This window comes from Hemiscyllium ocellatum, chromosome 30, assembly GCF_020745735.1.
Source record: "Hemiscyllium ocellatum isolate sHemOce1 chromosome 30, sHemOce1.pat.X.cur, whole genome shotgun sequence".
NCBI lineage: Eukaryota > Metazoa > Chordata > Chondrichthyes > Orectolobiformes > Hemiscylliidae > Hemiscyllium > Hemiscyllium ocellatum.
This window is the reverse complement of record NC_083430.1, coordinates 47,616,697-47,643,146: the sequence shown is the minus strand read 5'-3', so window position 1 is coordinate 47,643,146 and position 26,450 is coordinate 47,616,697. Positions and strand designations below refer to the sequence as shown.

The 26,450-nt window shown below is 43.0% G+C and overlaps 1 protein-coding gene across 2 annotated transcripts in view; it reads left to right on the top strand.

The window, feature by feature from the left end:
- nkain1 (sodium/potassium transporting ATPase interacting 1) overlaps positions 1-26,450 on the top strand; it is a 573,165-nt gene that overhangs the window by 391,233 nt on the left and 155,482 nt on the right. For both annotated transcript variants that reach the window (XM_060847488.1, XM_060847489.1), the window contains exon 3: positions 7,963-8,043. In XM_060847488.1, the coding sequence (XP_060703471.1) occupies positions 7,963-8,043 (81 nt within the window). The remainder of the gene's footprint in view (positions 1-7,962; positions 8,044-26,450) is intronic.

Sequence of the window (26,450 nt, the reverse complement as noted above, 5' to 3'; positions counted from 1 at the left end):
CCTCACAGTGGTCCCTGGGGAGATTCAGCCCAGATTTGATGCTCAGACCCGAAAGCAGATCTTGAACCTATAACCTTCTGAGGTCAACATTGAACACATAGCTGAGAGTGAACCAAGCAAGAGCAGTCCCACTCAACCAGTAATGGAGGAGAGGTAATAGAATAGGATAATGAAGTTAACCATGTCAACCAGCAGCTTCAAGACTAGCTTCCTCCCTGTCAATAATAGACTGATGAGTGGACTCTCCAGCTTCAGATAATGCTGCTCTGCCTTGTACATGTCATATGCAGTGTAACCTGTCACGCCTGACTCTGTCCAAGATTTTTATATTTTATCATCCGTACGTCCTCGCTTACTAATATCTGCCTGTACTGCTCGCAAACAAAGCTTTTCACTGTACTTAGGTACACGTGACAATAAATCAAATCAATCGATCAATCAATCAATCAACGTTTTTGGAAGCCTTGCCATGGTTGTATAAACAGGATTGAATAATCTGGGAAACAAGAATCAAGTTTGAAATTAACCCACAAGACAAAACATTCAAAGCCCAAAAATATATGTTTGATGAAGTGAAATAGTTAAATTGGATTCAATGAATATAACAAAGAGTATCTCTTTGTATGTGTGAGACAGGAAGTGGGGTATGCATGCATTAATTATTATTTCATACTAATGCCCGTCTAAGATGACTCACTTCATTTCTTACATTGTTTTAATGTTATTAAGTTCTTTAAATTGTTTAATTTACATATCAATATTGGGCAACCTGAAAATCTGCAATTTGAAATGGAAATTTTTTACTAAATGTTGTCAGACAGTTTTTAATGTCTGATATTGTATAGTAAAGTGCACACATTAGTATGCCAGCAAATGCGTCTGAATTTTTTAAAAGTGAAATACTTACAGAGGCCTCAAATCTGAAATGAGTACAGTAACTGCTAGATAACTGCTAGATACAGCAACTGAGTCGGGTTCAATTCCCGACTCAGGCGACTGACTGTGTGGAGTTTGCACGTTCTCCCCGTGTCTGCGTGGGTTTCCTCCGGGTGCTCCGGTTTCCTCCCACAGTCCAAAGATGTGCGGGTCAGGTGAATTGGCCATGCTAAATTTCCCGTAGTGTTAGGTAAGGGATAAATGTAGGGGTATGAGTGGGTTGCGCTTCCGCGGGTCGGTGTGGACTTGTTGGGCCAAAGGGCCTGTTTCCACACTGTAAGTAATCTAATCTAATCTAAGTAATCTAATCTAATCTATATATTCATGTCTGAAAGCATCTATAGAGTGAGAAACTGAGTTAATGTTTTGAGTCAATGACCATTCTGGGAAAAATCTCATTGACCTGAAATATTAACTTAGTTTCTTATCCACATCTGTTATCTGGCCATCTAAATACTTGCCTGAAGTAATGGTGGAAAAAAACTCTATTGGAAATAATGTGCTTCTCTTCTGTCTCCTTGTTTACCTCTGATTTCTTTCACCTTAACATCGGCAGCTTTGATTTCATTTAACTGGGTTCTAAGCTCAAACATTCCTAACCCTCTCTGCCTCTCATCAAAGAGTCATACAGCACGGAAACAGATCCTTCTGTTCAACCAGTCCATGCTGACCATTAGCCCAAACAAAACTAGTTCCACCTGCCTTCTCCTGGCCCAAACCTTTCCTAGTCATGTACTTATCCAAATGTCTTTGTAATTGTACCAGCATCCGCCACTTCCTCTGAAAGTTCATTGCACACACGAACCACCCTTGGTGTAAAAGATTTGCCCCTTATGTCTTTCTTTAAATCTCTGCTCTCTCCTTAAAAATGTGCCCCTAGTCTTGAAATCTTTTCAGAAAGTTATTAAGGTGTGTCTTTTTGTCCAAATTGAATCATGAGTTGAATATTTACTAAAAAATACCAGGTACACTGATTCTGTTCCCTTCTCACCTCATTTGATTGGATCAAAGTGAATCTGTACCTCTTGTTGATGCTTTGTTTCTAGAATGATTCCAGGTACTGATCCCTGCAGATATTGTTTGAGAGTCAACTCCTGTGAAGAGATTGTGATGGGCTAATTGACAAGTTGGTAGCACTCGTAGCTGTGATGCTGCCAATGGATCTTCGTCTTAACATTTTGAGATTTTTTTTCTACTCTTTAATGATTTTTTTGTTCTGCCTTTTTTTTGTATTTTGTTTTGCTTGATGATTGTCAAACACATTTAACTTCAGACTGGCTGAGACTGTGGTTGATTTGTTTAATAATCTTTGGAATGACATGAAGTGTAGTTTTCTTTCAGTGAATGGTGTTCCTGTGAAGCAACTTGAGCCATTTTACTGCATCAAAGGTGATAGATGAAGGCAAGGTGTTGTGTAATGGCATTGTAAACACAGTTCTGAGGAATGTGTCCAAATTTTAACAAGAATACCTGAGGTTTTGCTTCTAAATATATTCATAATGTATTACAAATATTAAGCAAGGGAGTTCCCATGGCTAAAGGCAATGCCGTCTAATCATTATTTTAAGCAGTATTTGGATGAGATCCTAAAATGTGGCATCACAGTCTTATTCTCCAATAATTAAGAATGAATATTGTTTGAAAACAGTTTCACAAAAGCACCACATCCACAAATATCTACTCCCTCCACCACCAATGCTCAGTAGCAGCAATGTGTATTATCTACAGAACTTCACTGAAGGTCCATTGACTGCACCTTCCAAACCCACCACCACTTCCAACTAAAAGAACAAGGACAGCATATATGCAGGACCACTGCCACCTGCAAATTCCCCTCCAAGCCACTCACCATCCTGACTTGGAAATATATTGCTGTTCTTTCACTGTCGCTGGGTCAACATCCTGGAATTTTCCTCTGAGGGCATTGTGAATCTAACTCCAGCATATGGACTGCTGCGGTTCAAGAAGGCAGCTCACCACCACCTTCTCAAGGGCAACTAGGGATGGGTAATAAATGCTGTTCCAGCCAGCAACACTCACGTCTCACAAGTGAATTAAGAAAACGAAAATACAAAACTGGTCAATCAACCATCCAATAGAAAGTGATGTTCATAGTTTGCCAAGCCTACCTCCTCCTTGCCTTATAGATTCCAAACCTGTTGAAAATTCTTGGTAGCACTTCAATTAATAAGCTCCATCATTCAGCTAGAAGAAAAACCTTTCTGAAACTATTTCTCAAGGATCAGCTTTCTTAATGGAATCTATCTCTAAATCCATTAAGAACTCAGGAACATTTCCACAGAAACATATCCCGACAGCTGCACTCAACCACCTTCAGCTTATGACTCAAAAATATTGGCACTATTCTGAATCACAAGCTAGCTTTTCAGCGAAACATAGAATCCCCACAGTGTGGAAACAGCCGTTCGGCCCATCAAGTCCACATTGACCCACTGAAGAGTAACCCATCCAGACCCATTCCCCACATTTACCCCTGATTAATGCACCTAACCTACACAGCCCTGAACACAATGAGCAATTTAGCACAGCAATTCACCTAAGCCGCACACCTTTGGATTGTAGGAGGGAACCGGAGCACCTAGCGATACCCACGCAGGTACGGGGAGAATGTGCAAACTCCACACAGACAATCACCCGAGGCTGGAATCAAGCCTGGGTTCCTGGTGCTGTGAGGCAGCAGTGCTAGCCACTGAGCCACCGCTTCTTAATTAATTCTCAGGATGGGGTATAACTGGCTAGGCCAGCATTTATTATCCATCCCTTACTGCCCAAAGGGCATTTAAGAGTCAATAGGAAGTGATGACCTAATGGTATTATAACTGGACTGTTAATTCAGAGACCGAGATAATGTTCTGGGACCTAGGTTTGAATCCTGCCATGGCAGATGGTAGAGTTTGAATTCATTAAATATCTAGAATTAAGAGTCTAATGATAACATTGTCTGATTGGCAGAAAAACCCATCTAGTTCACTAAATGTCCTTTAGGGAAGGAAGCTGCCATCCTTACTTGGTCTAACCTACGTGTGACTCCAACAGTTGACTCTGAACTGCCCTCAGGGCAGTTAGAGATGGACAATAAATGCTGGCCCAGCCAGTGATGCTCTCAGCTTGTGAATGAATAGAAAAAAACATTGCTGTTGGTCATAAGTAGGCCAGACCAGGTAAGGATGGTAGATTTCCTTCCCGAGAGGGCTTTAGTAAGTCAGATTTTTTTTTATACTGGATAATTATTGTATAGTCATCTTTAGAATCTTAGTTCCAGATTTGTATGAACTCAAATTTCACCACTGACCTTGGACAGGACTCAGGCGACTCAGGCGACTGACTGTGTGGAGTTTGCACGTTCTCCCCGTGTCTGCGTAGGTTTCCTCCGGGTGCTCCGGTTTCCTCCCACAGTCCGGCGGGTCAGGTGAATTGGCCATGCTAAATTGCCCGTAGTGTTAGGTAAGGGGTAAATGTAGGGTTATGGGTGGGTTGCGCTTTGGCGGGTCAGTGTGGACTTGTTGGGCCGAAGGGCCTGTTTCCACACTGTAAGTAATCTAATCTAATCTAGGATTCAAATCTGGTTTCCCAAGGCACTGACTGCGTCTCTGGAATTATCATCTAGCGATAAGACCAGTAGGCCATCACCTCCCCCTGGACTGCCTGAGCTATCGAGTACCCTCATGTCAATATCATACCTGGATACTTTAACGTATGTCAATGTCAACCTCAGTGCGAGCATGTTTTCGCCAAGAGCAATATAAACATCCATCGGGACCAATATAATTGCAAAATCACTTCAAGGTACATGCATGGGTGTCAAAGTAAACTTTTGAAGCAGTTACACCTCAAATGCAAGGAAATCAATGCACATTTTTATGTGTGAATTCTTACTGTGATAATATTTTTGAAAATTTGCATACCAAAGGTTTTTGCTTTATTAAACCTTTTTGCAGTGTGAGGTTGACCAGTCCCACTGAGTTTCTTTGAATAGTTTGAGCTTTGAGCTTTACCATACTAGCTAGTTATGGTAAAGCACATCAAGCAGTAATAGCAGGAGTTAAACAGCCTTACTTCATAATCTACATTTCATTCTCCGCTATTGAGTGAAATGGAAATGCATTTTAGATATGAATAAGTTATTAAGTAAAGTGACAATTACAGCAGCAGTCAATCCTGTCTCATGGAGGTCTAAAATTACTAGAAGCTGTCAATGCTGGGTCCACATAAGTTATTAAATAATGCAAACTATGCTGTCTCTGACCAATAGCGGCTATGAAATATCATGCATGCATTTCAAATACATATTGTTGGGATTTCTTCAGTCCTATAAGGTTACAAAGAGAGTGTTTACAATAGAATAGAATCCCTAATGTGTGGAAGCAGTCCATCAGCCCATCTAGCCCATACTAACCTGCCGAAGAGCATCTCTATAACCTGCATTTCCTATGGCCAATCCACCTGCACATCTTTGGATTGTGGGAGGAAACCAGAGAAGGAAACCCACACAGGTACAGGGTGAATGTACAAATTCTACACAGACAGTTGCCCGAGGCCGAAATGAAACCCGGGTCCCTGGTACTGAGGTAACACTGCTTAGCACTGTGCCACCCACTGAGCCTATGAATTTCAATCAGCAATTAACTCAGAGCATATCAAGATACCATTTTGCAGTTAACTTATGGCACACAGTAGTGTGTAGGAGTATGGTCCCTCTTAATTGATATTATCGTTTGGTCATTCATGACAGACTGAGTCTCCTGAAGATATATTTCATAAACCACTATATTTCCATTCTAGTCTGGATGTATATCATGTTGTCATGCTAAACAGTGAAAGAATTCAAAGCAACACTCCAGGTTAACTTGAGACAAATCTAAATTCGCAGCATTTATACAAAGCGGTCTGATATCTACATTAACATGCTGCAGCAACTCACATCTCTCTTCAAAAATCCATTGGATTTCACAGTAAGATGTCCCCAGTCCTTCACTAGTGAAACAACCTGAACCTGGTTCAAAAGCTTTGTAACTTTTCCGTGTCAGAGTTAAAAGTTGTTTCCATACTATACAGTTTCCTTCTCTTTGTATCACACCGTATGATGTCAAAATGCATTTTTCAATCATCTTTTCAAATATACTCGGCAAAAAGTCTCGAATGCACTGTGTATAATTTGTTGGATCACTCAGAATTAACTGTTCCTGCCTCTGTAACCTCCTTCAACCCTTTGGAACAGCGACATTCATTTATACAGTGCCTTATAATGTGGTCAACGTTCCAAGCACTTCAGTAGAATGTTAGCAAACAAAAGTTAATTCTCAGCCACATTCAAACACGTGGGCAAACTTTTCATCACAAATATGGGCTTAAAAAGTGTCTTTCAAGAGAGAAAAGTGATATTGAGATGTGTGGAGATTTAGGGAGGGAATTCCAGAGCTTGGAATTGAATGTGCAGCTGTTGTTGACAGAACAATTAAAATCAGGGCAAAGATCACAACTGGAAGTAGAGCAGATATCTCAAAATATAGCAGCCTGGTACAAGCTGCGTAGATGGGGGGGAGGAGAGATCAGGGATTTGAAAGCAAGAATGGGAATTTTGAAATGGTGGGAGATGGTGACATAGTAATAATGGACCAGGAATTCAAAAGCCCAGAGTACCTTGCACCTCTGGCTTCAACCCTGATCATGGAACCTGCTAGAGTTTAAATTCAGTCAATAAACTGGGAGTATAGAATTAGTGTCTGTGATAGTGACCATGAAACTATCATCAATTGTCATAAAAATGCATGTGATTCACTAATGTCCCTTAAAAAAAGAAATCTGCCATCCTTACCTGGTCTGGCCTACCTGTGTCTCCAGACCCACAGCAATGTGGCTGGCTCATGAATGAGTTGAACTGAAGGGTCTGTCTCTGGGTTGTACAACTCTATGAATCTATGATTTCATAACTCTTAACTGCCCCTTAAATGGCCTAGTTCAATGGCAATTAAAGATGGGTAACAAATGCTGGCCAAACTATGACGCTCACATCCCACTTAAAAAATTTTTTAAAAGTTAAGCTATTGCTCAAATAAGAACCATTGGAAGTTAACGAGCACTGTAGGTGCTGGAAATAACAGCATTTGATATGAGTTTGGCTTTTTGACAAGCTAAGGTTTGTGAAGGTGAAATATAGCAAATGGCTCAACCAGTTGAAATTTTACAAGAATGTATCTGTGCAATGTTTTCACCATGAGGAATGGAACAATACTATTGCAGTGTCGCAGAAGGGATAACATTTCACCTGCTGTAATCCCTGGTGTTAAATGCAATACTCAAAAAGCAGCCAGGTCTCACTTTGCTAATATCTGTCAACTTGCATCTGAAACTTTTGTGACAATTTTAATCCTTTCACAGCAGTTGGAACAATCAAGTAATCTCCTCTGTTCATCATTCCAATTGACCTGAAATACATGTCACACATAGAAAGAAAGGATGACGTACAATTATATAATCATTTTCACAACGTCATAAGATCCAAAATGATTTAGGACCAACAAAGTACTTTGAAAGTCTAGTCTCTGGTATAATACAGGAAGCCCAGCAGCCAGTGTGTGCATAGCAAGCCCCTACAAATAGCTATGTGATCTGATGGCTAGGGAGGTTTGGGGTTCTTTGAGGCACTATTAGCCGGACACTTGAGGATAACTCCCTTTTACTTCTTTCAGACTGTGACATGGGATCTTTTATGTGTAACTGAGAGGGTAGCTGGATAATATACAGTCTAATATCTCATCTGAAGGCATGGGTTTGACTGTGCAGCACTCCCTCGGTCTTGTCATTGGGAGCATCAGCCCACGTCATGTGATTTGGTCTCTGGTGTAGCCTTGCAACTCAAGACTGGGGAAGTGTAACCAGCTGAGTTCCAGCTAACAATGTAAGGAAACATATTGCATTGTATAGAAAAAAAAAGAAATTAATCAGTTATATTGTGAACAGAACTTTCCGTGTCTAAAGTGTTTTTTTTTCCTTTGTTTTATACAGTATGCAGGATGGCTGGTGCTGTGGGTGGCCTGGAATACATTCATCATTTGCTTCTATCTAGAGGTTGGGCAGTTGTCACGGGTAATTATCTTCCTTATGATCCAAAGAGATGCTTCTTACAATGTACTTAATCAAAGCATGCAACCCATAGCTCATTTATGAGCTTCCTTCTTGTCTGGCTTTCTAAATATAGAGATGAAATGCTTCTGAATTCACATCAAAATGCTGTTAGCCTTACAGTTTTGCATAACTTTGATTCTCTACTTTGAACAGAGGAAATTATTTGAGACAAAGTTAGTTTTCTAGAACTATACTTCAGGCTGGGGAGGGGCCAAAATATCTCAGTGGTAGAGGACTTTGTATTGACTTTGGTGGAGGTTGCCAGAGGTTAACTGTGAAGCAGGGGCCATTCGCAAACGTGGCTTTTGTGGAGGTGAATGTGCGAATGAGGAACTGGGACTGGGGGCAGTGAGGAAGTGTGATGTCCTGGAGAATACTGTTGCTGGGTCAAAGTCTGTGAATTCTCAACCTGACAGGACTACAGGAGCACCTTCACCGACCACACATTCATAAAGATTCACCAACACCTTCTCAAAGGCAACAAGAGAGAGATGTGCAATAAATCACAGCCTTGCTGACCAGGCCTTCATGCAAGGAATGGGGGAAATAAAGATGGAAGGTAACAGGCTGGCCAACAGAAGAGGTGAGGGTGGAGAAGCCAGTTCAGGGTTCAACAAAATGTCTAACTTAAATTCTGCTGGGCTCTAGGTGAGTTGGCAGGTCAGTGGTTTAGAGAAGTTTGCAACAAGCGAGTTTATAAAGTATGGATGAGGACTGAGCATGTTGTCAGTGTTGATCTGAAAGACGTTAAGAATTGTCCCGGGCTTGACAATGGTCAAGTAATAATGTCATAGAATAATAAGCCAGAAGTTGCCACGGTGCCAGATTTTGATATCATGTTTATAAGTGTGGAAGTGATCACACCTTCGCAGCCTATGTATGACACGCAGCATGAAGGCCAACAGAACAGGATTGCCAGGAACCATCATACTAATATAATAACTTGCTGTCTCCAGTTGCTGTTTCTAACTCTCTCGTTGTATTCCTGTTGCATCAATGAAACAGCCCTCATCAAAGTCCCATAGTCACTGAATCACAAGCCCTCCTCCACCGTATCTCATTCAGCCACGGTCTGTCAATGACAAAACAGATCCTGCCTCACTGTAGCAGGGAATGGGAGAAAATGGACACCGAGATCACATGATTCTAGATCAGCAAGAACTTGCATTTAAATAGTGTCTTTAACATGTGGTGAAACTTTGGTGCTCCCGTGGTCTCTATCCCCCTCTGTAAAATGGAACCTCACCCTCTCAGCAAAGGCAATATATATCCAACCGGGCTCCTCTGTTTCAGTGAAAGAGACTGAGAGAATATTACTGACAGAGGAGGACATCACAACGACAAGTACTTGTCTGTATATGATGCCATTAAATGCCATAAGCTGTTCCTTCGCAATATTGACAAACAAGTGAGCCATTTGGGAGGGATTAGCATAGATGACCACACGCATGGACAAAGAATTTGGCTTTAAAGGTACACTTCAAGCTTGGGCTTTTCAGGGTTAATGTCGGGAAGTTGTAATTCACACATTATAAGGAGAGCTGGGACCTTTTTTACTGTAACGTTGGAGGTTGAGGTGTGAACTGATACAGGTTTATAAAATCATGAGGATATTGGGTAAGGTGAACAGCAGGTGTCTTTTCCCTTGGGTACAAGATTTCAAGACTAGGAGGTATATTTTTTTACAGTGAGAGGAGAAAGATTTAAAAAAGACATGAGGGGCATTTTAATTTTTGCACAGAAAGTGGTTTGCGTGTGGAAGAAAGTTCCAGAGGAAATGTTGGATGTGGGTACAGTTATAATGCTTAAAAGATGAATAAGGAATGTTTGGAAAGATATTGACCATGTGCAGGCAGGTGGGGCTAGTTTAGCATGGACTGGTTAGACCGAAGGGTCTGTTTCTGTGCTGTATGACTCTATGACTCAAAGAGTAAAAAGTGAGGTCTGCAGATGCTGGAGATCAGAGCTGAGAATGTGTTGCTGGTTAAAGCGCAGCAGATTAGGCAGCATCCAAGGAACAGGAAATTCGACGTTTTGGGCATAAGCCCTTCATCAGGAATGAGGAAAGTGTGTCCAGCAGGTTAAGATAAAAGGTAGGGAGGAGGGACTTGGGGGAGGGGCGATGGAGATGTGATAGGTGGAAGGAGGTCAAGGTGAGGGTGATAGGCCGGAGTGGGGTGGGGGCGGAGAGGTCAGGAAGAAAATTGCAGATTAGGAGGGCGGTGCTGAGTTCGAGGGAATCGACTGAGACAAGGTGGGGGGAGGGGAAATGAGGAAACTAGAGAAATCTGAGTTCATCCCTTGTTGTTGGAGGGTTCCCAGGCGGAAGATGAGGCGCTCTTCCTCCAACCGTTGTGTTGTTATGTTCTGGCGATGGACTCCTCCATTGTTATGGGTAGGTGATCATTAGTGATATTGTCACTGGGTCAATAGCCTAAAGACCCCAGTAATGTTCTGGGGACCTGGGTTTGAATCCCACCACCACGGATGATTGAATTGTGAATTCAGTAAAAATCTAAAGTTAAAGATTTAATGAAACCATTGTTGTAAGATCCCATGTGATTCACTCGTGCCTTTTCGGGAAGGAAACCTACCATCCTTATCTGGTCAGGCCCATATGTGACTCCAAACCCATTGTTTTGTAATTACTCTAAACCCCGCTTCAGTAAATAAATTAGATTAGATTCCCTACAGTGTGGAAACAGGCCCTTTGGCCCAACAAGTCCACACCGACCCTCCAAAGAGTAAACCACACAGACCCATTTCCGTCTGACCAATGCAACTAACACTATGGCCGATTTAGCATGGCCAAATCACCTGACCTGCACATCTTTTGGAATGTGGGAGGAAACCAGAGCACCCGGACGAAACCCATGCAGACACGGGGAGAACGTGCAAACTCCACACAGACAGTCACCCGAGGTGGGAATTGAACCAGGTCCCTGGCGCTGTGAGGCAGCAGTGCCAACCACTGAGCCACCGTGCCGCCCCTTTTTGAAAAGCTGGCAGAAATGCTGACTCTGCCAAAAATGCCCACATCCCATTAATCACTATTTTAATAAAAAACAACAAGGAGAGTTAGACATAGAGTGAAGACACAGAGGCTAAATGGCACTCTCCTGAATCTGATAATTGTTACTTCTGTAACTGATACCGTTTTTGTACAGTCACGATGTGATAAACCTGCTATTAAGCTGATTTCTGTTTGAGTAAAACCAACTGAGGAACTTCCTGTCCTGGTTGGTTATTTGCCAGACGTCGCCCGGGGAGAATTCAGTGGAAGTACAACATGGGCAAATGTGGAACAGGTGAGTGGCTTGTGAACCCATTGTGCCACAAAACATCCAGTGCACGTGGCATTGGGTGAAGAGTGCTCTTGCAGCAGATTGTTGCTTACAATGATGCTGCATCGATGTCATCATGGTTTACTGTGTTCAAGTGAGTGTGGTACTCACTGTAATCTATCACCTTGCTGCTTTTGGACAGCTTGACATGACAGGTCCGCTAGATCAAACTGTTACTTACTGTGGTACCTGTATTCACGAGAGAGATATTGGCCTGAAGGATTTGAGTCTCCATCTCAACCTGGTGTCCACTTCCTGTCAGCAGTGGCACTAATTCAGTCGAAGCAGCAGTTATCCAATGCACCTTTGAGGTGCAACTTCTTCACATTGAAATGGCAGCTCAGAAAGAGGCCATTCAGCCCAACAGCTCCACAAAAGCCTCCTCCTACATTTCTACGAGAGTGCGTGAGAAACTCAACAGCTCTGACAGCAGCAGTGGAGAGGGAGACAGAGTTAACATTTTGAATCCAGTGATCTATCTTCAGAACAGAGAGCAGCTGAGAAATGGTGGTATTTACGCTGACGATGAGAGGTCGGGTTGGGATGGTGGTGGGTGGCAAATGAGTGAGTTCAATAGATGGAGACTATGCTGATAAAACCAGAATCAAACAAAGGGTTCACTGATGATAGACAGGGAGGCAGATAAATGCTGAACGGGTGCTAATGGGAAGTGTGACGAGATGAAAATGGGTTGGCTGTGCTGGGAACAACCCATATGACAACCCAGGAACTACAGGTTTGGGTAATGACCATGGAAGAGAGTGTTCGCATTCTGAAATTGTTAAACTCAATGTTGAGTCATGAAGGCTATCAGATACTTAAGAAGAAGGTGAGAGAGTATTACAGCAAGTCCATGACAGAGATATTTGCCAGGGAATACGGTGGTGTGTTAAAGTGGGTAGTATCTGAAAACTATGAGGACAGTCACGCATGAGGACAGAACGCAGGCCCACAAAGCAGTCACTCAGTCAGAGATTCATCTCTGAGTGTGAAGGAGACCACATTGTGAGCAGCGAATAAAGTAGACTAGATTGAGTGAAGTGCAGGTAAATCGCTAGAAGGTGTATATGGGAAGGTGCCCTGGATGGGTAGGGATTTAAGAGTGAAGAAGGAGTGAGCCAAAACGTCCTGAAGGAAATGGTCCCTGCAGAAGGCTGACAAGGGAGGCAAGAGGAACCTGTGTCTAGTGGCAGTATCCCCCTGGAGATGGTGGGAATGGCAGCTAATGATCCTTTGGATGTGGTTGCTGGTGGGATGGTATTTGAGGAACGGGAGATCCTATTGATGTTGTGGGGGGGGGGGTGGTTGGAAGAGAAGGGATGAGGGCAGAAGTCTGGGAACGGGACAGACACTGGGCTGAGGTTCTGGGGAATCCTTGGTTGATGTGAAAGGTGGACATTTATGAGGTCTCCCTGTGCATGACAGAAATGGAGAAACTGGGAGAATGGAATAAAGTCTTTACAGGAAGGGTATGAGGATATATAGGAGGAGAAAGTGAGGACTGCAGATGCTGGAGATCAGAGCTGATAAATGTGTTGCTGGAAAAGCGCAGCAGGTCAGGCAGCATCCAAAGAGCAGGAGAATCAACGTTTTGGGTGTGAAGAAGGGCTCAGCTATGAGGATATATAGTCCAGGTAACTGTGGGACTGGATGGGCTGTGGTGGATATTGGTGCAAATGGACACAAAGATGTCGAGGAAGGGATGGGAGGAGTCAGAGATGGACCAAGTGAAGGTGAAGGCAGGATGGAAAATGGATGCAAAATTGATTAACTTTTCCAACTCTGAAAGGAGAGAGAAGCAGCATGATGTTCCGAGAAAGAGTTATGGGGAGGGACTCAAGTAGGATTGGAACAAGGCATGTTGCATGTTCCCTACAAAGAGACAGGTATAACTGGGCTGCTTGGCCACAGCTTTGATCAGAAGAAAATGAGAGGAGTTAAAGGAGAAGTTGTTCAAAGTGAAGATGAGCTCGTCCAGATGGAGGAGGGTGGTGGTGGATGGGGACGGTACAAGCCTTTATTCCAGGAAGAAACATCCTGATGGGGGATGGACACATAAAGGGATTGCATGTCCAAGGTAAAGGGGAGAGGGCTAGAGCCCGCAAACCAGAAATTCTGAAACTGACATAAAGCATCAGAAGAATCGTGGACGTAAGTGGGAAGGGACTGGACAAGGAAAGAAAAGATCACGTCAAGGCTGGAAGAAATAAGCTCGGAGGGGAAGGAGCAGCAGAAACATCGGGCCTGCCCAGAGAGTCCAGTTGGTAGAAATTATCAACAGGATAGAAGCGAGATGTACTATCAGCCATGATCATGTTGACTTCTCCACTTCTTGATGCTGCCTGGCCTGTTGTGTTCTTCCAGCCTCTGGTTTGTCTACCTTAGATTCCAGCATCTGCAGGGTTTTTTTGTCTCTAAATGATCATGGTGCAGCAGGTTTGAAGGACTGAATAGCCTCCCCGCTCCTACCTTGTATATTTCTATTTTTCTGTAGTTCCCTAACCCTGTAGATCCCTCTTCAACAGGATATTATTTCCCTGTTACACAATCGCCCCATGGTGCTCTGTGCCAGTGCCAGTTTCAAAACTAAATAAACCCATTTGAATTTGTGTCAACTTAACTTATTTGAACAAGGCTGTACAATGAGAGGTATACCAAATGGTGTCTGTGCGTGAAATCCAGCTAAACTTACAAACTGCACGACCTTCATCAAGCTGAACATGAACAGCTGTGTCTGGCAACTGAGCACAATCCACCTCCTGAACACCCTCTGGACATTATTGTTTTAATCATCTGCCTTCAGGAGTTATGTCTGTGTCCAACATTTTCCAACAGATGATGCCAAACATATTGGGAAGTATGGACCATGTCATATACCATAAGGGCGACATTCTCATCCACTGGGTCCACTCAAGCACAACGTAGCAATAGCTGGAGAGTTTTAAAAAAGTTGCAAGTTGCTATAGCAAGTCTGAATTGGGCTATGTTGTCCAGGCAACAGAGAGGATGATGACTGAGGAATATTACAGACTCCATCAATCTATAGGATTGTCGACCAGCTAGGAACATTCTTTCCCTCGTCCACCAATTCAACGTTCCTCTACTCTTTGAACCAATGATCAAGCAGGGTGTTGGACTAAGCATCAATAGCAATTATTTGAGGAAATGCTAATTTCATCTGAATTCCTTATGCACTGTGATTGTGAACTTCCAATGATGACTGCAGCTGGTGCATCATATACAGGCCTGAGAGCAGTTGTATTCGAGATCTTTGGCGTTTTGATAAATGAGAAATGACCACATTGAAGCATATAGGATTTATAAGGGACTTGCCAGGACAAATCCTGAGAAGGTGTTTCTCCCTCATGGGAGAGTCTAGGATCAGAGGGCATCATCTCAAAACAAAGAGGGGCTGATTTAAGACTGAGACAAAGAGGAATTTGGTGTCTCAGAAGATTGTGAGTCTTTGGAACTCCTTGCCCCAGACAGCTGTGGGTCAGATTTCTTGACGACATTTAAGGATGAGACAGATAGATTCTTGATCAGTCGAGGAATCAAGGGTTACAGGGAAAGGGCAGGAAAGATGATGCAAGGAATGTTAGATCAGTTATGATCCTACTGAATGGCAGAGCAGGGTCAAGGGGCCAAATGGCCGCCTCCTGTTCCTGCTCCTTATGGTCTTATGGAATGATCAGGCAGCCAGTCTGTTACATTTCAAGAATACTCACTGACCTACAACAACGTGGGCGGCACGGTGGCACGGTGGTTAGCACTGCTGCCTCACAGCGCTAGGGACCCGGGTTCATTTCCCGCCTCAGGCGACTCTCTGTGTGGAGTTTGCACATTCTCCCCGTGTATGCGTGGGTTTCCTCCAGGTGCTCCGGTTTCCTCCCACAGTCCAAAGATGTGCAGGTCAGGTGAATTGGCCATGCTAAAATTGCCCATAGTGTTAGGTGTAGGGGTATAGGTGGGTCGCGCTTCGGCGGGTCGGTGTGGACTTGTTGGGCTGAAGGGCCTGTTTCCACACTGTAGGTAATCTGAAAAAAACAATATTTCTCCATAGAGGAAGAAGAACTTGTGAGAACTTCTCTCAAGATACCTTGGATCTACTGGTTTGGATTGAACAGAAAGGGAACCACAAAGATGTCAATCAGTATCCAGATATTTTGATTGCAGCTGATGTGGGATGACATGGTTGTGGAATATGTGGAATTGAAAGGGAATTAGATTACAGTGGAGACTGGATCAAGGATATCCATCATTTACCGGCGAAGGAAGATGCAAAGCTTTATCCAAGAAGCTGAGACTTTGGTCATGCACTGTTTACCAGCCGCAGTAGGGAAGAAAAAGTGTTATACCTGAAACATTGACTTCTCCACCTCCTGCTGCTGCCTGGCTTGCTGTGTTCTCCCAGCCTCCCTGTTGTCGACCTTGGATTCCAGCATCTGCAGTTTTTTTGTCTCTAAGAGTAGGGAGGTTACAGGTATAGAATGAAACATATTTGTGTGATGAAGATAATGCACAGATCCCCACATCCCGCCCTGATGGATGACCAGAGGATGTCCCCAGTAATGCTACCCTGTGGCAGCACTTTGAACATCATCACATCAGAACTACAAATGATGGTTTGGAACATGATGACAAGCCTGCTTTGGTGAATGTAAACAATCCCATGGCACTAGTTTAAAGAAGGGCAGGTTGTTATCCTTAAGGCCAAAAGGCATGAGTAGCAATAGGCCATTCAGCCCATTGAGGCTGTGCTACCGTTGAATGAAGTCATGGTTGATCGGATAATCCTCAGCTCCACTTTCCTGTCTTAATAACCCTTGATCCCTTTACTGATTAAAAGATCATTCCATCTCTTGAATATAGTGAACAGCCCCATCTCTAGAGCCCTCTGTAGCAAAGAGATCCACCACCCTCTGAGAGAGAAAATTCCTCCTCATCTCTGTCTTAAATAAGCCACCCCTTACTCCGAGATGAAGCTCTTTGTTCCTAGATAAAAGCAAATTACTGCGGATACTGGAACCTGAAACCAAAAGAGAAAATGCTGGAAAATCTCAGCAGGTCTGGCAGCATCTATAAGGAGAGGAAAGAGCTGACGTTTCGAGTCTAACTGACCCTTTGTCAAAGCTGATGCAGTGCTCTTTGTTCCTAGAGTGTCCCACAAATGTAAACGATCTTTCTGCATGTAGCCTGGCAAGTCCCCCAAGAATCTTATTTGTTTTGATAGTCATTTCTCATCCCTGTAGTCCTGACCAATACTCATTCCCCAATCAATATTACTAGAAATAGAGCAGCTTGTTATTATCAAGTTGCTGTTTGTGGGAGCTTGCTGGGTACAAATTGGCTGCGGTGTCTCCTACATTACACTGGCACCTCGTTGGCAGTGAAAGCACTCTGAGGTGTCCAATGTTGATGAAGGATGCTGTAAATACAAGTTTTCCTTTTTTCTGCAGAAGCTCCAAGGACAGATGGCAGGGTCAGCCTTTTGTGTGAAGCTTATTTTCATTCATTCATGGAATGTGAGCCTCATTGTCCATCATTAGTTGCACTTGAGAAGGTGGGAGTGAGCTGCTTTCTTGAACCGCTGCAGTCCATGTGCTGTTAATGGATCAACAATTCCCTTTGGGAGAGACTTTGGATAGTGTTCCCATGCATCTAGATGGATATGGATGTGGGTTTGGAAGGTGCTGTCTAAGGAGCTTTGGTGAATTTCTGCAGTGCATCTTCTAGATGGTACACACTGCTGCTACTGAGTGCTGGAGGGAGTGAACTTGTGGTGCCAATCGAGCTGGTTGCCTTGTCCTGGATGGTGTTGAGTTTCTTGAGTGTTGGAGCTGCACCCATCCAGATAAGTGGGGAGCATTCCGTTACACTCCTAAGTTGTGACTTTTTGATGCTGAACAGACTTTGAGGTGCCAGGAGTGAGTTACTCACTACAGTATTCCAAGTCTCTGATCTGTTCTTGTAGCTATTATATTTAAATGTCTAGTGCAGTTGAGTTTCTGGTCAATGGTAATTGTGTTAGTGTAGGATTCAGCGATAGATTGAAAGTCAAGGTGTGATGGTTACATTGTCTCTTGTTGGAGATAGTCATTGCCTGTCATTTGTGTGACATGAATGTTACTTGTCAGCTCAAGTCTGGATATTGTCCAGATCTTGTTGCATTTAAACATGGACGTTTCCAGTATCGGAGGAGTCATAAATGGTGCTGAACATTGTGCAATAATTGGTGAACATCTCCATTTCTGACCTTATGATGGAGGGAAGGTCATTGATAAAACAGCTGAAGATGGTTGGGCCTAGGACACTTGGCATGTATGTGACTGTTTCCAGAGCAGAGGAAATCTGTCTGTACTCAGCATTAGGCTGCTGGTATGCAGTTTAAAAATAAGGTTGACGGGATTGGTTTAGCCATTAGAAAAGAGCAAGATCACCTTTCTACCTAAAATGTTTTTAAAAATCTCAATATGTAACAAAGTGCAGGCCATGCAATTGAAGATTTTACACAGGGCTCATATGGCACCAGAGAGGCTAGCTAAGTTCAAGAGGGGAGCGTCTCCAGGGTGTCCCAAATGTAAAATTAGTATAGGCCTTCTTACACACTGTTACAATATCCGGAGAGTCTGGACTGCTCTAGTAAGGAAATCCTGGGAATTGAAGTCAAAGTGGTCCCAGTATTTCTTCTGGGGTTGCCACATTTGCCCTCTGTGGGGGAACACGGGAAGAGACTGTGTAACATTCTTATCCACTGTGTGAGGAAGAACATTTTAATGAATCGGATTTTGGAAAAAGCCCCAGGTCTTATGGGGTGGTGCAGGCTGGTGATGGAGCATCTCCCCCAAGACTACCTCACAAATATGGTGCACCACAAAATGGAGCAATTTTATAAGACGTGGCAGCTTTCTAAATTATGTTGGTGCAGACTTTTATTAATATTATTAATTATTAATTAGGACCGTGATATAGCCGTGGGAATCAGTTTGGGCACCAGTGGGGCCCTGGGAGGGGGAAGCTGGGGGAAACAAAAATACAGGTACAATGATTGGTGCCCAGGGGTGGGAGCTTTAGTGGAGGTGTGGTGAGTGAAATAGAGTAAAGTAATGTGAGATAATTTAATTTAATTTAAGCTAATTCGAATTCAGCTTAAGTTAATTTTTATTTAATTTGATTGTAGTTTAGTTTAGGTTAAGTAGTTATGCTTATTCTGGTAGAATAGTAGGTAGTTTATCATTAATAGTATTGTGATATGATATTGTGGCACTACCTCTATCTTTTTGTATTTTGGTATTGTTTTTTATCCTGTATATAGTTGTATCGTAAAAGATTTGAAAAGATTTTCTTTTTAAATATTTATTTTTAAAAAGCTTTGTACCTAAAAAGCTATTTTTCATTAAGCAATTTCACATGCAACACAGTTTTCCTGACCCCAACCTTCCATTTGAAGACATAAAAAAACAAGCAATAGAAGCAGAATTGCTTCTATATTGCCCTACCCTTTAGTAAGGTCATGGCTGATCTGATTATGGCCTTAAATACATTTTCCTAGCTGTTCTGTGAAATTCAAATTCTTCAGCTTCCATTATTCCCTAGTGCAACAAATTCCAAAGATTCATAATCCTATGTGCAAAGACATTCCAATTCAGTTCCACCTTAAATGAATGTCCCTGATATCCTTAAACTATACACCTCTGTAATTCTAGATCCCCATATAGAGGTGTACAGTATGGAAACAGTCCCTTCAGTCCATCTCTTCCATGCCTACAGATATCTTAACCCAATCTAGTCCCACCTGCCAGCACCCTGCCCATATCCCTTCAAACCCTTCCTATTCATATATCCATTAAGATACCTTTTAAAGTTGCAACTATACTAGCCTCCACCACATAGTGATCATCACCATGTCACCAAATATCATCTCAGCATTTACGTTGTCAAGCTCTATCAGAATTCTCCATATTTCATAAGGTTGTGAACACCAGTCAGTGTAGGCCCAACCCATTTACATTTTCTTCACAAAACATCCCGAAAATCAGTCAAGTGAACTTTCTCAAAACTGTTTATAATGCAAGAATATTGCTTTTTTAATAAGGACACCAACATTGTACACAAGTCCCCTGCACAATTGTAGCAAGACCTCCCTTATTTATATTCTGTCCCCCAGCATTGAAGGCCTGTAGTGATTGCAACAAGGTCAGCCAGGTGGACCTCATATAATATGAGTTCCCTGATTGGGGTTGTTAATGTGTGGTCCAGTTAGACAGCCTTGGCTAACAGCTAAAATGGTCAGACATTCTGGCACTCTGTGAGCTGGCTCTGACAGAGCTGAACCAGAGTGAAGAACTCTCCACGTGTAAATAAAGAGCAACTTGGTGATGGGTTACCAGCCTATTTCAAGGCCAATGTTCAATTTGCTTTCTTAATTACCTGAAGTATTGGCATGCTAACTTCTTGTGTTTCATGTGCAGTGACAACACATTTCTCCGAACTTCAGCACTCTGCATCTCCCCACATTTGAGCAATATTTTGCTTTTCTGATCTTTGTATCAAAGTGCCTAGCCTTGCGTTTTCTTGCACTATGCCTGATCTTACCTGACTATCTTCCAAATTTATACTCACTCATGAACCTTTCTTTGTATCTTCAGCAAATTTCACTTGATCTCTTCGTCTCAGTATTGTTATGGAGTGTAAACACTCAAACACTTGTAAATATCTTTCTCTGTGGCACTCCACCAGTTTGTTTGCTCAGCTGTATTTGGCTCATCTATCAAGATTGCCTGTTTTCTGTTAGTGAGCTGATCCTCACATATGTTAACATGCCCCCAAGACCATGGAACCTTTATCTTCTGCAATGACCTTTACTGTGGCACCTTATTGAATGTCTTTTGGAAATCCAAAAGCACCATGCCAGCTGTTTCCCATTGTCTGCTTATTTGTTCCATCCTCAAAAACTAAGTAATTTGTCAACCACGATTTTTCTAACAAAAACCACGCTGACAATGCTTGACTGTAATATAATTTTCTAAATATCCCACCACCATGTCCTTAATAATCGATTCCAACATTTTCCGAATGACAGATATTGGGCTAACTGACATAGAGTTTCCTGCTTTCTATCTCCAGAGACCTATTATCTTGGAATAGCATATTTGCTTAGCCAAATTAGGCTAGAAACCTTTGCAATCTAATTAAGGTACAGAGGCCTGCACTCAAGAATTATAAAGTTAAAAGCTATCAAAGTAACACTGATAAATTGAGGAGAGTGAAAGGTTACCAGAGGTCATTGGAGGATAAGGACATAAATTATGCAGAGAACAACATTAGTAGGAGTCATTTATGCCAAGTGCATTTAAAAGTTTGGGAACATTATTGGGATGGAAGGACATAAGGGAAAACAAGAACAGAAATAAATTGCTTTGAGATACACACAGCACGCAAGTGATGTACTTTCAAACTTTTGCAGTACAAGACAAAAAATTGTGGTAAAGCAGTTCACTGTTGAGTGAAGGGATGTAGAAGGAAGATGACATTAATTAAACATGTGTGTATTTGCCTTAGCTACATTAGATGATCCTGAGGGGTTTTCTTATTGAACATTGAAGGATTTGGTATGCTTTTCAATAGATTTCTCTAGAGTCATAGAGTTGGACAGCATAGAAAAAGACCCTTCCGTCCAACTTGTTGATACTGTTCAGATATCCTAAATTAATCTAGTCCCATCTGCCAGTATTTAGTCCATACCCCTTATCCAGGTGCTTTTTAAATGCTGTAATTGTACCAGCCTCCACCACTTCCTCTGGCAGCTCATTCCATACACATACCGCCCTCTGTGTGAAAAATTACTGCTTCGGTCCCTTTTAAATCTTTCCCCTCTCACCCTAAACCTAAGCCCTCCAGTTTTAGACTCCCCATGCCAGGGAAAAGACCTTGTCTATTTACTCTATCCATGCCCCTCATGTTTTTATAAACCTCTACAAAGTTATCCCTTGTAAATGCAATCACTCAGTTTTTCAGCTGGTTTTTAACATGTTGACATGGACAAATGAGTGAACCACTGATAGCACCACATCATCCAGTCAACTTACTATTGGAATGAAGGCAGAAGGCTCTCTCCCTGTAAGTCAGGGTTCCTTCATTGTGCCTTATTGGTAGCAGTTTCACCTGAGTTAATAAGTTGTGGATTTAGATGTGAATTGGGAGCCCAGTGCATTACGTCACTGAGGGAAGGGTAACATCATTGGAGGAATCGCTTTTGGATAAGACATTAAAGGAAAATCCCATCTGCTCTCAAATGCCCACATACTATCCCGTGTAATATATAGAACAGTGAGGGAGCCTAGTTCAGTGTTTATTCCTCAGCTGACACCTAAAATAGATTGTTTGATCATCGTCACATTGCTGTTGCTGGTATCTTGGCAGCTGCCTTCCCACATTGTGATGGTAACTCCACTTCAAATGTACCTCGCTGGTTGTAAAGTGTGCTGGGAAATCCGACAGTTCTGAAAGACAATGTGGAAATGTGAGCCACTCAGCTTTCAGCACTGCAAGTAGGTGAAGAAATGATTGTAACGTAACTGTAGCTGCAGTTTGCAAATGTATGGCTCATACCTTTGTTCCTTCAATGACCCAGCGGATCCCAGGCTTTCACCCATTGAACAGATACTGATCCACCCACCCTGGGCACTATCGCAGCCATTGTCCAATTGCTGTTAGAATCTAGTGCACATCAAGTGCAGGTGGGGGATGGACCTCAAGGTGGACAGTGTACAGACTGTTTCTGTGACTGCCAGTACCAGTGCCCCCTGACCAAGAGTGGCCCCCTCCCTTGACTGGACTGAGGACTAGCTCCCACCCACTTTCCAAGATGGCCAATATGATTGAGTGAACATGCAGCATGTTCAGAAAGATGCACATACTATAAGTGTTACATTGATGTCTCGGCGTCTCCTGTAAAGCAAGATATCCCACTTCCTGGGCAGATCTCTAATACCAACGACCTGTCTGTGTGTCTGTGCTAAAAAGCACATCAATATGGCAGAACTGACAGCCTTTAGATTCTATGCTCAAACATGTTTCAACAGCATGATTTGGACGAGCCGGAGTTGGACAGGGTTGGACAAAGTTAAAAATCACACTACACCAGGTTCTAGTCCACCAGGTTTATTTGGAAGCGCTAGCTTTCGGAGCAGTGCTCCTTCATCAGGTGGTTGGACTATAACCTGGTGTTATGTGATTTTTAACTTTTCACACAGCATGACAGGGAAAGGCATGGCCATTGCGAGCATGAAGGTAGGTGCTAAGTAAGTGAGAGCTAAGAGAGCAGCCCTGCGATGTAGCCTGGCGCACTCCGTGAACAGAGTAAAACTGAAAGAATTGCCGTAAATTAGAAATAAAAACAAAAATTGCTGGAAAAGCTCAGCAGGCCTGGCAGCATCTGTGGAGAGAAAGCAGAGTTAACATTTTGCATCTGTCACTGTTCACAAAGTGTCCTCACAGCAGCCTTACAATACCCAGTGTTGGTGGGCTCTGCCCTGCAGCTCTCTGCTTCCTGCATGTGGATCAGAGATGACAAGGATCCAATATTGGCGAACGTTGGGTATCAGTATTCGTGGATGAGAGGTGTGGGTGGCTGGTTGCAGTGAATCATTCTTGGAGATGTTCCATGCCAACATAAACACTGTGCTCGTGAGGAGCTGCAGTTACCAGATACCTGCTCTGGATCCATGGTGAGAATCTTCAGTGTTGAACTGGCTTGGTGTATGTGAGCGGACAGGAAGCTGCATTTTAGTGAGATGGAATGTACAGTCAACAAGGTGTTCAAAATCTTCGAGTAAAAAATGAGGTCTGCAGATGCTGAAGATCACAGCTGCAAATGTGTTGCTGGTCAAAGCACAGCAGGCCAGGCAGCATCTCAGGAATAGAGAATTCGACGTTTCGAGCATAAGCCCTTCATCAGGAAAGGTGTTCAAAAAGCAATAATTTGTATTAACCAGCATCTCACTGCCACCCACTGGACACAGTCACTTCAATGGCTGGCAGATGCATAAAACATACAGTGAATTACTCTGAACGTCTCACACAATTCTGTAGAAATTTTACCAGAGCCCACAGCATTCCAGCCCCAATAAGATTCTGCTCCACTTCCCAGTCTGCATTCATCACCATTGACTCCATTGTCAATCTTGAATAACTTCAAATACCACTGCCTTTTGAGGATGTAATTCTGAAGATGGACAAGGGAGATCCAGTGGATGTAGTGTACCTGGACTTTCAGAAAGCCTTTGTTAAAGTCCCACATAGGAGGTTAGTGAGCAAAATTAGGGCGCATGGTATTGGGGGCAAAGTACTAACTTGGATTGAAAGTTGGTTGGCTGACAGGAAACAAAGAGTAGCGATAAAGGCTCCATTTCGGAATGGCAGGCATTGACCAGTGTGGTACTGCAGGGATCAGTACTGGGACCGCAGCTTTTTGCAATATATATTAATGATATAGAAAATGGTATTAATAGTAACATTAGCAAATTTGCTGATGATACAAAGCTGGGTGGCAGGGTGAAATGTGAGGAGGATGTTAGGAGATTACAGGGTGACCTGGACAGGTTAGTTGAGTGGACAGATGCATGGCAGATGCAGTTTAATGTGGATAAGTGTATGGTTATCCACTTTGGTGGCAAGAATAGGAAGGTAAATGGAGTCGAGTTAGGTCAAGGGGCAATACAAAGAGATCTGGGTGTTCTTGTACGCCAGTCAATGAAGGTAAGCATGCAGGTACAGCAGGTAGTGAAGAAGGCTAATAGCATGCTGGTCTTCATAACAAGAGGGATTGAGTATAGAAGCAAAGAGGTTCTTCTGCAGCTATATAGGGCCCTGGTGAGACCGCACCTGGAATATTGTGTGCAGTTCTGGTCTCCACATTTGAGGAAAGACATTCTGGCTATTGAGGGAGTGCAGCGTGGGTTCACGAGGTCAATTCCCAGAATGGTGGGACTATCTTATGTTCAAAGATTGGAGCGACTGGGCTTGTATACCCTTGAGTTTAGAAGACTGAGAGGGGATCTGATTGAGACGTATAAGATTATTAAAGGATTGGACACTCTGGAGGCAGAAAACATGTTTCCGCTGATGGGTGAGTACCGAACCAGAGGACACAGTTTAAAAATAAGGGGTAGGCCATTTATGACAGAGATTAGGAGAAACTTCTTCACCCAGAGAGTGGTGGGTGTGTGGAATACTCTGCCCCAGAGGGCAGTGGAGGCCCAGTCTCTGGATTCATTTAAGAAAGAGTTGGATAGAGCTCTCAAAGATAGTGGAATCAAGTGTTATGGAGATAAGGGAGGAACAGGATACTGATTGAGGATGATCAGCCATGATCATAATGAATGGTGGTGCAGGCTCAAAGAGCAGAATGGCCTACTCCTGCACCTATTGTCTATTGTCTATTCTGGGGAAGAGAATTTCACAGACTAGCGAGCATCTGAGAGAAAAAAAGTCACTCTCTTCAGCTCTGTCTTAAAGGGTGACAATTTATTCTCAAACTATGTCTGCTAGATTTAGTATCTAAACCTCTCCCCAGAAGAAACGCTCTCCAGGTTCCTGCCCTGCCTGGTCTCTTTATGTTTCAATAAGATCATATCTCATTCTTTTTAACTTCAATGGATGTTGACCCAACCTGTTCAACTTGTCCTCATAAGAAAAGCCCTGTATCCGGGAATGATTCAAGAGAACCTTCTCTGAATTGCTCCTAATGAAATTGCTTTCTTCATATAAGGAGGTAAAAAGTGCCAACATACTTTTCCTGGAATGTTTGAATATCTAGTGAGCTATTCCCTGCTCCTCGGGACCCTCCCCAATAGTCTCAGACTCTACTTTGGACAGTTCCAGAGTACTTGTCTTAGTCGTTAATCAGAAAAACATTAGTCTAACTCCTGAGGAACCACAAAGCCCTCAGTCACTCACAGTGACCATTCCACTCCCATGCACCACTCCCTCCCTCCACTGCAATCCCTCCTTGAGCCCCCAACAAAACTCCCAAACCCTTCGATTACCGCCAACATTGCATGAGTTTCCCTAACCAGATCTGGCCCCATTACCCAATTAACCTGTCAATCCTAACCCAACCCAACATAACCTCAGGCCTGGCTTCTATTCACAACCATCCACCCACCTCTCAACCTGGTCTGACTGCCCCCTGACTTTCTTTTTGACATCTTCACAGTTATCTTCCTCAAACCTTCTATTCTTGTATCTCCAAATGTCTCTGTCTCATCTCTCATGTTGTTGACCCAAGTATGCCATTCCAGCTGTTGGCAGTTTGATATAGGAAATTGAAAAACCTGGCCTTCCCCCAGTCCCAAGCAGACACTGTGTGATCGAGAATTCTCTCTAATGGATACACTGGTGTGTTTTTGATGGATATTAAAGTACAGCTTTCACAAAGCCAAAGACAATCTGACACAATCTAGTTGGCCCTGTCATTTTACTCAGGAGACTTTTACTTAACCCACTGTCTTCGTTTCTGGCCCATTATCAATTTTAATCTGACTTTGCTCCTATGAATCGACACAGGACATTGCACTGTATTACAAGCACTTTATAAATGCAACTTGCTAGTTGGCTGGCAACTCATCCCCAAGCGCAACAACATTGTACCCTGCACTATATGAGGTCTCATTATCAGAAAAACCTGACTCTCGCCAATATCGAAACCATCTTCTAGTGCATCACATCAGTGAAAATGGCATAACAATGAGGGCTTTGCAAATCCACAAACTCTGCTCCCTCATCAACAAATCTTCATGGCAAATGTTTGAGTTTGAACCAGGCAGGTGCCAATCGTAGAGTTGATTTTGATCCTTTGAGGAATTTCCCAACCACCTTCCTCCAGCACCAGGGCCAGTCCCCTCCACCTTTATGACATTGCCTAGCTGCTCCCCTCCCAGCTCCCACCATGTGCAGGGAGACGACAATGTAAATAACCCAGATACAGAATTGCAATGAATGTCTTTAAGCCTTCATAGATCA